General features: G+C 44.2%; 1 protein-coding gene across 1 annotated transcript; it reads right to left on the reverse strand.

Annotated features, from left to right (window-relative positions):
- Nucleotides 1-43: 43 nt before the first annotated feature.
- Nucleotides 44-10,285, reverse strand: B2M (beta-2-microglobulin). Its single transcript, XM_028706284.2, has 4 exons — nucleotides 10,130-10,285; nucleotides 5,273-5,548; nucleotides 4,909-4,946; nucleotides 44-873 (listed from the first exon to the last, which is right to left on the reverse strand). The coding sequence occupies exons 1-3, from the start codon at nucleotides 10,197-10,199 to the stop codon at nucleotides 4,936-4,938; spliced, it is 357 nt and encodes a 118-aa protein (XP_028562117.2). The 5' UTR covers nucleotides 10,200-10,285; the 3' UTR covers nucleotides 44-873; nucleotides 4,909-4,935.
- Between the last annotated feature and the right edge of the window lie 3,518 nt (nucleotides 10,286-13,803).

Consider the following 13,803-nt stretch of genomic DNA (forward strand, 5'->3'; position numbering starts at 1 on the left):
AAAACCAATAAATCAAGACCACCAACTGTTACAAAAGGAAATTTTGGTAGAAGTACTTTATTAAGAATTTAATAAATGCCAATACTAATAGCATTACAAGTTACATTCCAGACAGGCCAAATGAGAAACTAATTCGTAGTCAAAAGTGTGAAATATATAGAATACTCAGAGTAGACCCACTGAAATTAATGGACCAAAGTTACTAAAGTCCAATAACTTTAATGGCTCTATTCAAAGTACAACTAGTACATGATGCAACCCAGAAGCCTTTCTACTTGCTTCTTTTTGGAAAGATTCAAATTCCTACAGTATAATGAGAAGGATGGGAAGGATTGTGTCGATGAACACTTTTATTGCGTGTAAATAATGTTGTCTTGTCTTTTACTCTTTTGACTTCGTATCTATTTCTTTATTTTTTCCTCTTTTTCGTTCCTTTAGAAATTTTCTACATCATTTTCTTTTTCTTCATATGTAAAGAGATAGCATATGTTTGTACAGATATGTAAGTTTTTAATCAATAAAGAATTTTTTTTTTTTAAATCCTGGAAGATTTTGCTGATAGAAGTATTTGAAAAATCAACAGAAGGTTACTTTTTTTTTTTTTATGAAGCCACACTGCAAATCACTGAATGTTACAATAAATGCATGACTGATCAGATTTCCGAGGCCATCTTCAATTGTCTGCCTACAGTGGACACACATATATGAAAGCCCACATCATACACTTCAAAGTCGCAAGCACGGCCCATCAGCAGGTCTTGATGTATGCGGTTCATGATGGAAAACTATCCAGAAAGCTATAAAATCAGTAGAAAAGCAGGAACAGCGCCGGAAGAATGTTCAAGGAGCAATAAAAATTCAGGCTCTTTGGACCTGGAGAGAAAAAACATAAAACCAACTTTTATACTGACTCATGTGGGGAAAAAATCAAATGCTGCCAAACTACAATTAACCTCAATGTGGTCTTGAGCTTCATTATTGCAACCTAATCTTGCCTGTTAGTGGCAAGGGAAAGCAGAAGAGATATATAGAAGTGCACTTTGAACAGTGAGAAATATTGGGAGAGCTGGCTAGGGGCTGAGCTGCAAATCCAGAAATCTCTTGGTTCATCAGGAACTCACTGAGTGGCCTTGACCAAGTCACACACCCCCCTCTCTTAGTCTCAAGCCCCTCCCCTCCACCCCAATATAGGCAGCAATACTGATTTCAGAAGGGTTGGGGAGCATGTGGTGTAGTGGCTAGAGTGTTGGACTAGGGTCTGGCAGTTCAGGGTTCGAATTCCCAAATCAGCCAAGAGCCTTGCTGGGTGAGATTGGGCTAGGCATGGGCCTTCTGGCAGTTCCCTCACTGTAAAAAGTGAGGTTGCAGAGGGCCTTCTCGGTGGTGGCGCCCGCCCTGTGGAACGCCCTCCCATCAGATGTCAAGGAAATAAGCAGGTATCTGACTTTTAGAACACATCTGAAGACAGCCCTGTTTAGGGAAGTTTTTAATGTTTGGTTTTTTATCGTGTTTTTAATATTCTGTTGGGAGCTGCCCAGAGAGGCTGGGGAAACCCAGCCAGACAGGTGGGGTATAAACAATAAATTATTATTATTATTATCATCATCATCATCCCAGCCTAAACTACCTCATAGGACTGAGGATAAAATGGGAGCAGAGGCAGAGAAGCATGCATGTTACCTCGCGTTCCTTGGGTGGGGGGAGGGAGGTGGGATATACATGAAATAATAAAATAAAAACGGTGTTGGACTTTAGGGGAGAAGTTCATCCTTGCATGTATTTGTTTTCCTGTTCCCTTCGTATCATGCCTTTTTGTATGACTGTGGGGCAAGGCTGCTTTGCTCTTCTGTCGCAAACTACAAGGAGTGGCCTTTTTACACAGTGGGAAATGCTAGGTTTCATATACCGCCTCCCCCCAAGGGAATGACACAGTGGTTGTAGATGGGGCCATAGGAAGTTCAGCACACATTCAATATAACCCTTGTGGTGGGTACATTTTATGGTTTGCATTCATTTTTAAAAACCAGTCTGTTCCTTACTGCTAAGAGTCATCTGTGTGGAACTGTATATATAGTTCCGGACTCCCGTCCGCAACATGAGCAGAACACAACCCGCGTCTGTGCGGGTCGCAATTCACCGCGTCTGCGGCGTGCGCATAACGTCATTTTGCGCATCTGCGCATGCGCAAGTGGCAAAACCCGGAAGTAACCCTTTCCGGTACTTCCAGGTCGCCGCTGGACACAACCTGAAAAAATGTATCAAGAAGCAAACGCAACACGAAGTATGACTGTAGTGTTATGTTACCACACCATAACAGTAAAATATCATTCGTATTATGACGTTATAATCCACCAATGCTGATTTTTTTAAAATAGTTTGCTGCCGCCGCATCCCCCACCCCACCCAAAAAAACACCCACCAACAGTTTCTGGTCATTTATCAATACAGTTGCCAGTGACCAAAAAGCTATTTTTAAAGAAATCATTTAAAATCAACACTGAAAGGATTTGGTTGGTACTGTCATCCATGTTGTAGCATGCCCAACCCAACTCACTGGGAGAAGTGAAGTTACAGGGAACCAGGCAGAGGGCCTTCTCGGTAGTGGCGCCCGCCCTGTGGAACGCCCTCCCATCAGATGTCAAGGAAATATACAACTATCTGACTTTTAGAAGACATCTGAAGGCAACCCTGTATTGGGAATTTTTTAACGTCTAATGTTTTACCATTTTTTATGTGCCGTAAGCCACCCAGAGTGGCTGGGGAAACTCAGCTAGATGGGCCGGATATACATAATAAAATTATTATTAATTTATTATTATTATTAGTATACATAGGCAGGCTGAAAATTATGTGCTGCGGCAAGTGCAACAAAATGGCTGCCTGCCAACCTCCTCCTTCCTCCTATTGCATAAACAGGAAATGTGGCTGAGGAGGAGGGAGAGAGGGCAGCAGTAGAGGCAGTTATATTGTGCCTCTCCCTGAGAAAAGATCAAGGTTGAGCGGGAGAGCATGAGATGCAAGGGAAAACTAGCTGTGTACAACCGGTGGTGTGTCAGGATGGGGAGGACAGTAAAGAGGAGTACATATGGTTGGGGGGGATAGGGTCATAGCCATCCTGCTTTGCATGCAGAATTCCCCAGGTTCAACCCCAGACATTTCCTGGCAGGGCTGGGGGAAGACCCCTAGAGAGCTGGCAGTCAGTGTAAATGATGCTAAGCTAGATGCACCAATGGGATGACTCACTAATCAGTTTTGCATTATACCCCACGGGGGTATAATATGTTCAATAGGATATTCATCACAGTGGCTGCTCCCCCTGACCTGAATGCTGATTAAAAGACTTGAGGGTTCGCCCAGCACATCAGAAGTTAAGAGAGAGGTTTGGGGCTCTGAGGGCTTCCCACGTTCTCATTTACACTGCCCAGCAGATTTCAGATTCTCACAGCATTCTACAGTCTTTCTTTCCTTATGATTGTAACCAGAAAAAAATATTTTAGCAATAAGCAATTCCTTTGGGGGAGAAACCACCCACAAAAGCAAGGTGGCACCCACAGTAAAAGTTCTAACAAATGTGTGCTGAGCTGTGATAGATTCAGTTTCCTGATATACGTCCAAGACTGACTCTTGAATAAAAGTCAGAAGAGTGGCCCAAAGGGCATCTGCACTGAAGAATATTGTGCTACTCTTCTGTTCCTTCTGAAAAAAGTTGGGCTTTAGGCCCTTTGAGAAAAAGAGTCATGGGGAAAATACAAAACAGACTGGGTGCTTTTGGTGTGTGGATGCCTTGTATGAAGGGAACAAAGCACAGCAATTCCACACTAAGGCTCCAATCTGAACTCTTTACCTGAGAGTAAGTCCCACTGAATTCAACAGGAGTTACTTCTGAGTATACATGGTTAGGATTACACTATAAATGCCTAACATGGAAGCACTGAAGAAGCCTTGTGCCCCCCACCTAAAGTTAAGCTTTTGAACCCCCAGCATTTTGAAATAATTATTATATATTAAAATGTGTTGTATTCAGCTTTTTATTTAACTCAGAGTAGCTACAATGAAATAGCTACGGCTAACTTTGCTCCATGAATTTGAATGGGTCCACTCTTGAGTATAAGCTAGCTGAATAGAACTATTTTATTAATTTATGAATCACCTTTCATGAGAGTTTCAAGGTGACGTACAGTAATGGAACAGCTAAAAACAGATTCAAAAGCAATACAATACCCCCTCACGCACTATAAAGACATATTTTTAAACAATGTGAGGAAAGGGGGCAACAATAGTCTTTGATTTCTCCACAAAGTATCATCACAAGGGGTAAAGCTATGTTATAGTAAGACACTCGAAGGCAGAGTTCTGGAAAAAAACTGGTCTTGCAAATTTGTGGAGAATCTGGCATTACATGGCACTGATTGGCTAGTACCTCAGATGTCACAAACCCACCTACCCTCAATCTCTAGAGCAGTTTGGCCATCTGAAAAAGCTTCCATATTTCCTCAATTCAGACCAACCAACCAACCCCCTCTGACAAATAAATGACTGGATGGCAATTCAATTTTTAAAAATACAAATAAAGGCAAAAAGCCCACTGGAATAGTGAAGTGGGGCAGATGGTGGGCCAAACCAAAGATCGATTCGCTGCCAGCTACATCCATCACAGTAATTGCAACTGGGAGTAAAAGATATGGCTGAAGAATTAGGTGCAAGTTCCTTTTCATATTATATCTGTTTTCACCCACAGTTTATAACTAGTCCAACACAAAATTGATCGATTTGTCCCTTATGAGAAAGGAAAGGTATTTCTTTAAATAAATAAAAAATCACATTATCATTCATTAGTTATTTTTGTAAAATAACTGCACTTTTGTAAAAAGTGACGATTAAATTAAATAATAATCATTTTTGTCTTACCTTTCCTGCTGAGGGGTCATTTGGTTATTACTCTTGATCTGTAGAAGAAGAAAACAAGATAAGCGTCTCTCGGACATAAATTGGTCCAATATTTTAGGACAGTGTTAATATGAAGCACCTACAGATTTCTTGCAACTTGCTGAAAGATTATGGTCAATGAATGTCTACTGCTCTTACAACGGATGACTAGGCGTTCATGACTACTTGTAGCAACGTACAGATGCAAATCTTAGCCTGTGAACGTCATCTGAAGATAGGTGTTTTCTGGAGGGACTACAGATGGCAGAGCACAGCTGTTCATGTTTCAAGACTTGACAAGAAAAAGAAAGGGAAGAGAAAGAAGACCACAGTGGCAGATACTCACCCCATTTGACAACTTTTGGTTCAACAAGGGTGCTGTGTTCCACTCTGCAGGCAACATCTTCCCCATCTGGAGTGACCTTGGCATAGACAAGGCGATTGAAGGCCCAGGTTTTATCAAAAGAAAGGTCAGACTGTTTCACATCTTCAAGTGGCTTCCCACCCTTCTCAATTGTGATGTTGATTTTGGGAGGGTGGAAGTTGTCCACGTAGCAATTCACAATGTTTTCTTTGCCCTTCTCCACAGGATAGCGGGAATAAACTTGTACGTTGGGAGTTCCTGTAGGAATGGGTGAAAGAGGTAAAAAAGGCAAGGTTTAGGGATACAGGTTATCATCTGCCATGCTTTATTAGCTGTGCACTCAAGGGCTATATCCAACCTAGGAGATAAATTTCCTACCTGAACATTGCTTCCATACAAGAAGCTGCATGTATACAGTGGTACCTCGGGTTACAGACGCTTCAAGGTCACAGACTCCGCTAACCCAGAAATAGTACCTCAGGTTAAGAACTTTGCTTCAGAATGAGAACAGAAATTGTGCGGCAGCGGCAAGAGGCCCCATTAGCTAAAGTGGTGCTTCAGGTTAAGAACAGTTTCAGGTTAAGAATGGACCTCCAGAACGAATTAAGTTCTTAACCTGAGGTACCACTGTACTGCCAGAGACTGAAATAGCCCATGTGCCCATTTTGCTACATACACATAAAACAGGAGCCCACTAGTCCAAGGTAATACCTGGTTTTCAACATCTAAACATCACGGTTTAACAATTTATCACTATGTTTGAAAGAAGGGTGGAGAAGCAGAGTCACTGGCTGGCTTAACGGATTTCCCCGCATAGTGATTTTTTTGCTGGTGCCTGCTCCTGTGATTTGCTGTCCCCTGCCATGTACAGTGGTACCTCAGGTTACATACGCTTCAGGTTACAGACTCCGCTAACCCAGAAATAGTGCTTCAGGTTAAGAACTTTGCTTCAGGATAAGAACAGAAATCGTGCTCCGGCAGTGCGGCAGGGCAGCAGCAGGAGGCCCCATTAGCTAAAGTGGTGCTTCAGGTTAAGAACAGTTTCAGGTTAAGAACAGACCTCCGGAACGAATTAAGTACTTCACCTGAGGTACCACTGTATTTGACTTTCTGTGGATACATACAAGTGTCTTTCTAGCCTTACCTGTCCTGGAGGTGCCATGCATTGAATGTAGAACGTTCAGCATGCAAAGCAGAACTGCCCTGCCGCCCTTCTCCAGAACTGTGAAATCTGTGGTCCTCTACATTTTGTTGGACTACAACTCCAATCAACCTGGATCACTACACACGGAGGGCCACAAGTTTCCTATTCCTGCTCTATGCCATTCATCTCCCCCTACTGGGTTGCAGCCTAATGTAAAGGTGGTTCACAACAGCACTCTACCAGTGTACTAATATACAATAAAAAGAGGGGGTCCCCAAATGCATGTTTTGGGGTTAAACTAAAGACGTCCTAAAGGTAGGTTCCGGGCCTGAAAACCCAGAAGATTGCTGCGTACGTAACTAGGAGAAAAGGGAAATAAAAAGTGAAAGCAACATTTGATCTGCACTCATAAAAGACCAAGACGCCATTTCACTTGCTTGTCTAGCTGCATGTGATAGTAATGAAAACAGAACTGGTCAAAGGCCAATGACTAGTCAGAAAGTCCCTGGAAATGAGCCAGCAAGGGGCAATGGATAAATTACCGTATTTTTCGCTCTATAAGACGCACCAGACCACAAGACGCACCTAGTTTTTGGAGGAGGAAAACAAGAAAAAAAATATTCTGAATCTCAGAAGCCAGAACAGCAAGAGGGATCGCTGCACAGTGAAAGCAGCAATCCCTCTTGCTGTTCTGGCTTCTGCATTCTGGCAGCCTGCATTCACTCCATAAGACACACACACATTTCCCCTTACTTTTTAGGAGGGGAAAAGTGAGTCTTATAGAGCAAAAAATACGGTATATGTTAATACGCCACCTTGAGTTCCACCGCAGAAGAAGTAGCAGATATAAATGTAAGTCTCCACTGTTTATGTGTTTGATATTAAAGGAACATTCTGGTGTGTGTTTAACTCCTTCCCTGCTGGCCACCTCCGTGCCACTGCTTTTCACTCCCCCCCCCCCAGTGTTCCAGATGAATGTTTTACACATCTGGAAACTCAAAAGGCAAAGCAGTTTGCGGCAAGGATTAAGACACATCCCGTCCTCAACCCTGGGCCGCAAAGTGCAATGGATCACCCACCCTTCATTTTCAGACAACGGCTTCAACTGCTGAGTAGAAGGACAATTTTAGGGACAAGATTTCTAATTGTCCATCTACTCTGAGGCAAAAGTGGACCAGGAAGTAGTATCCAGGAACTTGGTCCATTAGTGCAGGGATTTACACTTGCACAACTTCCCCTCCATTCCCACACTATGGCACACCCTTCCCAAATCCACTGCAGAGGCTTGAAGCAACCCACATAACAGATTTAGTTCATATCCATAAGCACTTAAGCACACTTCCACTTGTCCCATGCCTATAAAGCACAGATCCGAGCAGTTTTTCCTTTGCCTCGCTGCCTTCCCACTTCCACTCTTTAGTGCCAAATCCAAATAAACCGTGACCTGCAGAAAACTCGACTGCCATTTGTTCCAGTTTGATACTAAAGGTCAGGTTTCCCCGGGGGGGAAGCGGTGGTGCAAACTGAGGTGCGGATGTACCCTTAATCTTTGCTCTACCAGAACAAGTTACTTAGCGCTGTTAGATGCAACCCACCATTATTTTGACATAAAAGCAGCTGCGGGTGTGCTCAAGTTTCATCAAAGCAGCAGTGACTAAGGGGGGTGTTTTCTGGTCCAAGTGTCCTCTCCTCAAACTGCCATTAGCTCTACAGTGGAAATAAACACCAAGGTGTGTTCTTTATGGCAGAGGCTTCAGAGGGGTGATGGGATGGGAAAACAATGTCAGGCCAGAGCCTCAATCTAAAGCACTCCTGCACTGGCTGCTTTTATGTAAAAATGAAAGCACTGGGAGATCTTGTGGCACACTTCCTGAGACTTGTGTAGCTTGGCCCTGTGAGCCTCTTTTTAAGTTTTCCACTATTGCCCTGGCAGCATTTCCAGCTTTCAACACAAGCTTATCAAGGTTTTTTTTATGACAGTACTCACTGGTGCAGAGTATGGCAAACTCTCTCTCTCTCTTTCTTTTTTCACCCACAGCCGCCATTTTGTGATGGCACCCATGACACTTTTATCAACATAAAAGTACTGGTACCTCATTTTTGACCCCCAAAAGTTCTAAAGCTGACCCTTTGCGCATACATGCGCTGGAAACCCAAAACGGGAAGGAGATTTTCAGGAAAGCGGTAGGGGGAATTGAAATGGCCCCCAAAACAAGGGTTAGCACATGTGGGCTTCCTTCTCCTGAGGAATATCGCTGGGGGAAGAGAGCATCATGTAGGTGCTGTCACTATGTGGGGGCGAGATTGGGCACAGAGGGCAGCAGCTTTGGGGGGAGGTGGGTGTTAGCTAGCTTAAATACCCCTTTTCTTTCCCCTAGGGAGATAGTGAATATGAACTCTCCCTTCCCCACAAAATGATTGTGGTGTGTGTGTGTGTGTGCGCGCGCATGAATTTACCTGTAAACTGCCTAAATTCACATTTTAGAAATTCTATTCTCTTGAGTTTAACAGCTGTAAAATCCTCTAGTCTGCAGTAAAGGGAGGAGGCCGCGGGGAAGGAAGCACTTCAAGCTTAGCTTACAAAGACGGCACCACATAACAAAAAGTGTCCCTTCTATCAGGATGTTACTGTCTCATTGGAAACAGAAGGTACCTTGAGCTCCCAAAAATCCCTACTCAACAGATCCCTCTTCTCGAGTCATCTCCCATTTTGCATTCTAGTGCTAAGACAGCATTTGCTGGGAGCCCCGCACTTGTGGTTTGGGCCGGAAGTGTGACAAAAGAACCAACGATGTTTTAAGAAGTTAGAAGCACAAAGGAAGACGAAATGTTTCTCAGATGCAGGGAAGCCATCATAAGCCTTTGTTGTTTTCTACTGGCTCACTCAGGTCAGCTGCTTCCTTCTGCCCCATCAGCTTCAGCAAAACACGGATTAGGCCCCCCACAAAAACCCCAAAAATAATCAAGGAGGCACTCTTAACTCTTTTAATCACCCCAATTACCCAACAGGATGAACTAAAACAACACAACCTATACGTGTTTACTCAGAAGTAAAACAACATAGCTCAGTTGGTTAGGGGAAAAACATACAGTACTTAGGTATACAGGCATATGCAGGTTGTAGGTTCGATCCCCATAAGGGGGTTAGACTAGATGATCCTCAGGGTCTCTTCTAACTCTTGGATTCTATGAAAAACCCAGTTGTGTTCGAAGCGCTTGCTTAATATGATGTTTAGGATCACAAACACTAAGGAACACTGTAGCACCTTTAAAAGCTCAGGCGGAAAACCTATACAGGAGTAGGACCACAGTGGGACTTAGGGGGGGAAGCGTAATTAGGTTTGTTCGCCAAGGTCACCATCCTTATTTCAGAGTAAACACACTTAGAATTGCGGTTTAACAAATTCAGGATAGCACAAGGTTTCTTAGGCTAAAGCCTGCTTGACATATTCCACGTCGGCCACTATGGATCTTTTAATTCTTTAGCAGTGCAATGCTACATACGCGGCCACCGCGTATATAATTAAAACCCAGCGAGTTTCACGGTGCTAAAGTTTGGGCCACTGGGCACAGGGAGAGGTAACCCGTGTCAAGCTACTCGTGAGAACGCGCGCCTCTTAACCCGCTCGCGAGGTCTACCCCTGGAAGAGAGCCGAAGGAAAGGGTTGGGCGGGCTGAAACACAGCCTTACTTACTTGGAGTTGCCTCCAGGATACCGACCAGGAGCACGAGCGCCAAGCACGGGAGCATGAGAGCCTTCGCCATGGCAAAAGGTGACTCGCAGCGTCGTATTCAGAGTCTCGAAACTCGGCGACTGAGACGGCAGAACTCGGCCGAGGGAACTTCACGCCCAGAAATCGCTCCTCGCTGACCAATCACAATAACGCACAGATCACGCATCACTAGTAGCCGGGGAGATGTCTCAGCGCAAGCTGGCTGAAAGGCCCCGGGGACTTTCCAGCACATGCGCACTCCCGCCGCTCGATGATTTTTATTTTTTTGTATACTGTATTTTACTTTCAGTTTCCGTTGCTTGGAAGGCAGGCCAGTTCCGAGAAATGGGAGAAGCGCGGCTGCGGCAACAAAATAACAATTGAACCAGGGCCAGAGTGCAAGATGTTTTTTTTATTATTATTTTTATTATTTTTATTATTAATGTTCCACAGGTTCAGATAAAGCCTGATACCTGTTCAGAACCTGTGGCATAATAATAGCATAATAATAATAATAATAATAATAATAATAATAATAATAATAATAATAATAATAATTGATAGCACAGAGGTGCTGTGATGGGGCTCCCTTTGAGGAAAGGTTGCAACGTTTGAGACTTCTTAGTTTAGAGAAAAAGCAGCTACAGTGGTACCTCGGGTTACATACACTTCAGGTTACAGATCTGCTAACCCAGAAATATTACCTCGGGTTAAGAACTTTGCTTCAGGATGAGAACAGAAATAGTGCTTCGGCGGCGCGGCAGCAGCAGGAGGCCCCATTAGCTAAAGTGGTACCTCAGGTTAAGAACAGTTTCAGGTTAAGTACGGACCTCCGGAATGAATTAAGTACTTAACCCGAGGTACCACTGTAAAGGGTGACATGATTTGTTGTTATTGTTTAGTTGTGTCCAACTCTTTGTGACCCCATGGACCAGAGCACACCAGGCACTCCTGTCTTCCACTGCCTCCCGCAGTTTGGTCAAACTCATGTTTGTGGCTTCGAGAACACTATCCAACCATCTCGTCCTCTGTCGTCCCCTTCTCCTTGTGCCCTCCATCTTTCCCAACATCAGGGTCTTTTCCAGGGAGTCTTCTCTTCTCATGAGGTGGCCAAAGTATTGGAGCCTCAGCTTCAGGATCTGTCCTTCCAGTGAGCACTCAGGGCTGATTTCCTTCAGAATGGAGAGGTTTGATCTTCTTGCAGTCCATGGGACTCTCAAGAGTCTCCTCCAGCACCATAATTCAAAAGCATCAATTCTTTGGCAATCAGCTTTCTTTATGGTCCAGCTCTCACTTCCATACATCACTCCTGGGAAAACCATAGCTTTAACTGTACCGGGGTAGGCAACCTAAGGCCTGTGGACCTTCTCAATCTGGTCCACGGACAGTCCAGGAATCAGTGTGTTTTTACATGAGTAGAATGTGTGCTTTTACTTAAAATGCAACTCTGGTTATTTGTGGGGCATAGGAATTTGTTCCTCCCCCCCCAAAAAAAATATATATATAGTCTGGCCCCCCACAAGGTCTGAGGAACAGCTGAAAAAGGTTGCTGACCCCTGAACTATACGGACCTTTGTCGGCAAGGTGACATTATAGAAGTCTATAAAATTACTGTATGCATGGCATGTATAAAATAGATGTAGAGCGGGTGGCGCTGTGGGTAAAAGCCTCAGCGCCTAGGGCTTGCCGATCGAAAGGTCGGCGGTTCGAATCCCCGCGGCGGGGTGCGCTCCCGCTGCTCGGTCCCAGCGCCTGCCAACCTAGCAGTTCAAAAGCACCCCCGGGTGCAAGTAGATAAATAGGGACCGCTTACTGGCGGGAAGGTAAACGGCGTTCCGTGTGCTGCGCTGGCTCGCCAGATGCAGCTTGTCACACTGGCCACGTGACCCGGAAGTGTCTCCGGACAGCGCTGGCCCCTGGCCTCTTAAGTGAGATGGGCGCACAACCCCAGAGTCTGTCAAGACCGGCCCGTACGGGCAGGGGTACCTTTACCTTTACAATTAACTCATGAACATCCATTGAAGCTGAATGTTGTAAGATTCAGGAAAGAGAGCAGAAATTTCTTATTCACGTAGCACATTGTTAAACTGTGGAACTCACTCCCACAAGATGGTTAGAGGCAGTATTGCTTCTGAATACCAGTAAGAACAGGATGCTGGACTAGATGAGCCCATTGGCCTGATCCACCAGGCTCTTCTTGTCCTCTTACCTAAGGTGGATGGATGCAGCCGAAAAAAGGGAATATGTACAGATGTTGCAAAAATGGCAGGTGGCAAGATTTATATACCACAATAATAATTTAAAAGCTGTTTACATACAATAGCATGAAATATTCGTTAAAATAGCAATGAAACCAGACATTCAAAATTGTAACATTACCAAATACAGATAAAACCAACAGCTTTAAAATATACATACTAAAATACGCCATAGTGGAAAGTTCAGTGAAGGTGTCGAGCCAGCGCCCAGCAAGTATGAAAAATGAAAATTCAATAGCAATCATAAGGAACTGAAAGGACAACTGCCAATATAATGCCATTAGGCGAATCTATGTTGTGACTCCTGTACAATGTTACGAGCCTCCATCCATAGTTCTTCAGGCACTCTGTCCACCAAATCTAAATCCTTAAACCTGTTCCTCACTTCCACTGTGTATTCATAAGGGATTTGACTTAGATTGTATCTTACCGGCCCAGTGGTTTTTCCTACTTTCTTCAGTTTAAGCTTGAATTTTGCTATAAGAAGCTGATGATCTGAGCCACAGTCAGCTCCAGGTCTTGTTTTTGCTGACTGTATAGAGCTTCTCCATCTTTGGCTGCAGAGAATATAATCAATCTGATTTCGATGCTGCCCATCTGGTGATGTCCATGTGTAGAGTCGTCTCTTGTGTTGTTGGAAAAGCATGTTTGTGATGACCAGCTTGTTCTCTTGACAGAACTCTATTAGCCTTTGCCCTGCTTCGTTTTGATCTCCAAGGCCAAACTTGCCAGTTGTTCCTTTTATCTCTTGCCTCCCTACTTTAGCATTCCAATCCCCTTTAATGAGAAGAACATCCTTCTTTGGTGTCACTTCTTTAAGGTGGAAGTGAAAGCTGGACCATAAAGAAGGCTGATCGCTGAAGAATTGATGCTTTTGAATTACTGTATGGTGCTGGAGAAGACTCTTGAGAGTCCCATGGACTGCAAGAAGATCAAACGCATCCATTCTTAAGGAAATCAGCCCTGAGTGCTCACTGGAAGGACAGATCGTGAAGCTGAGGCTCCAGTACTTTGGCCACCTCATGAGAAGAGAAGACTCCCTGGAAAAGACCCTGATGTTGGGAAAGATGGAGGGCACAAGGAGAAGGGGGCGACAGAGGACGAGATGGTTGGATAGTGTTTTTGAGGTTACCAGCATGAGTTTGACCAAACTGCTGGAGGTAGTGGAGGACAGAGGTGCCTGGCGTGCTCTGGTCCATGGGGTCACGAAGAGTCGGACATGACTAAACGACTAAACAACAAAAATGTTGTGACTGCGTTTTAAATACATAGTGCAATTCTGTGTGCAGCACCACAAAAGCCTGAGAGAGTTTCCAAGCAGGGCAGCCAAAATGTTCCAAGAAGCTGGGGCGACTTCCCCCTAGAACAGCTTACTACATTAATAATAAATAAATAAAT

The sequence above is a fragment of the Podarcis muralis genome, chromosome 14 (assembly GCF_964188315.1).
Source record: "Podarcis muralis chromosome 14, rPodMur119.hap1.1, whole genome shotgun sequence".
NCBI lineage: Eukaryota > Metazoa > Chordata > Lepidosauria > Squamata > Lacertidae > Podarcis > Podarcis muralis.

Bases quoted from the DNA above. Each gene is read 5' to 3' on its own strand.
- B2M (XM_028706284.2), bottom strand. From the start codon at position 10,199: ATGGCGAAGGCTCTCATGCTCCCGTGCTTGGCGCTCGTGCTCCTGGTC. The intron at 5,549-10,129 runs GTAAGTAAGGCT...CCATTCCTACAG, and splicing joins TATCCTGGAGGCAACTCCAA to GAACTCCCAACGTACAAGTT.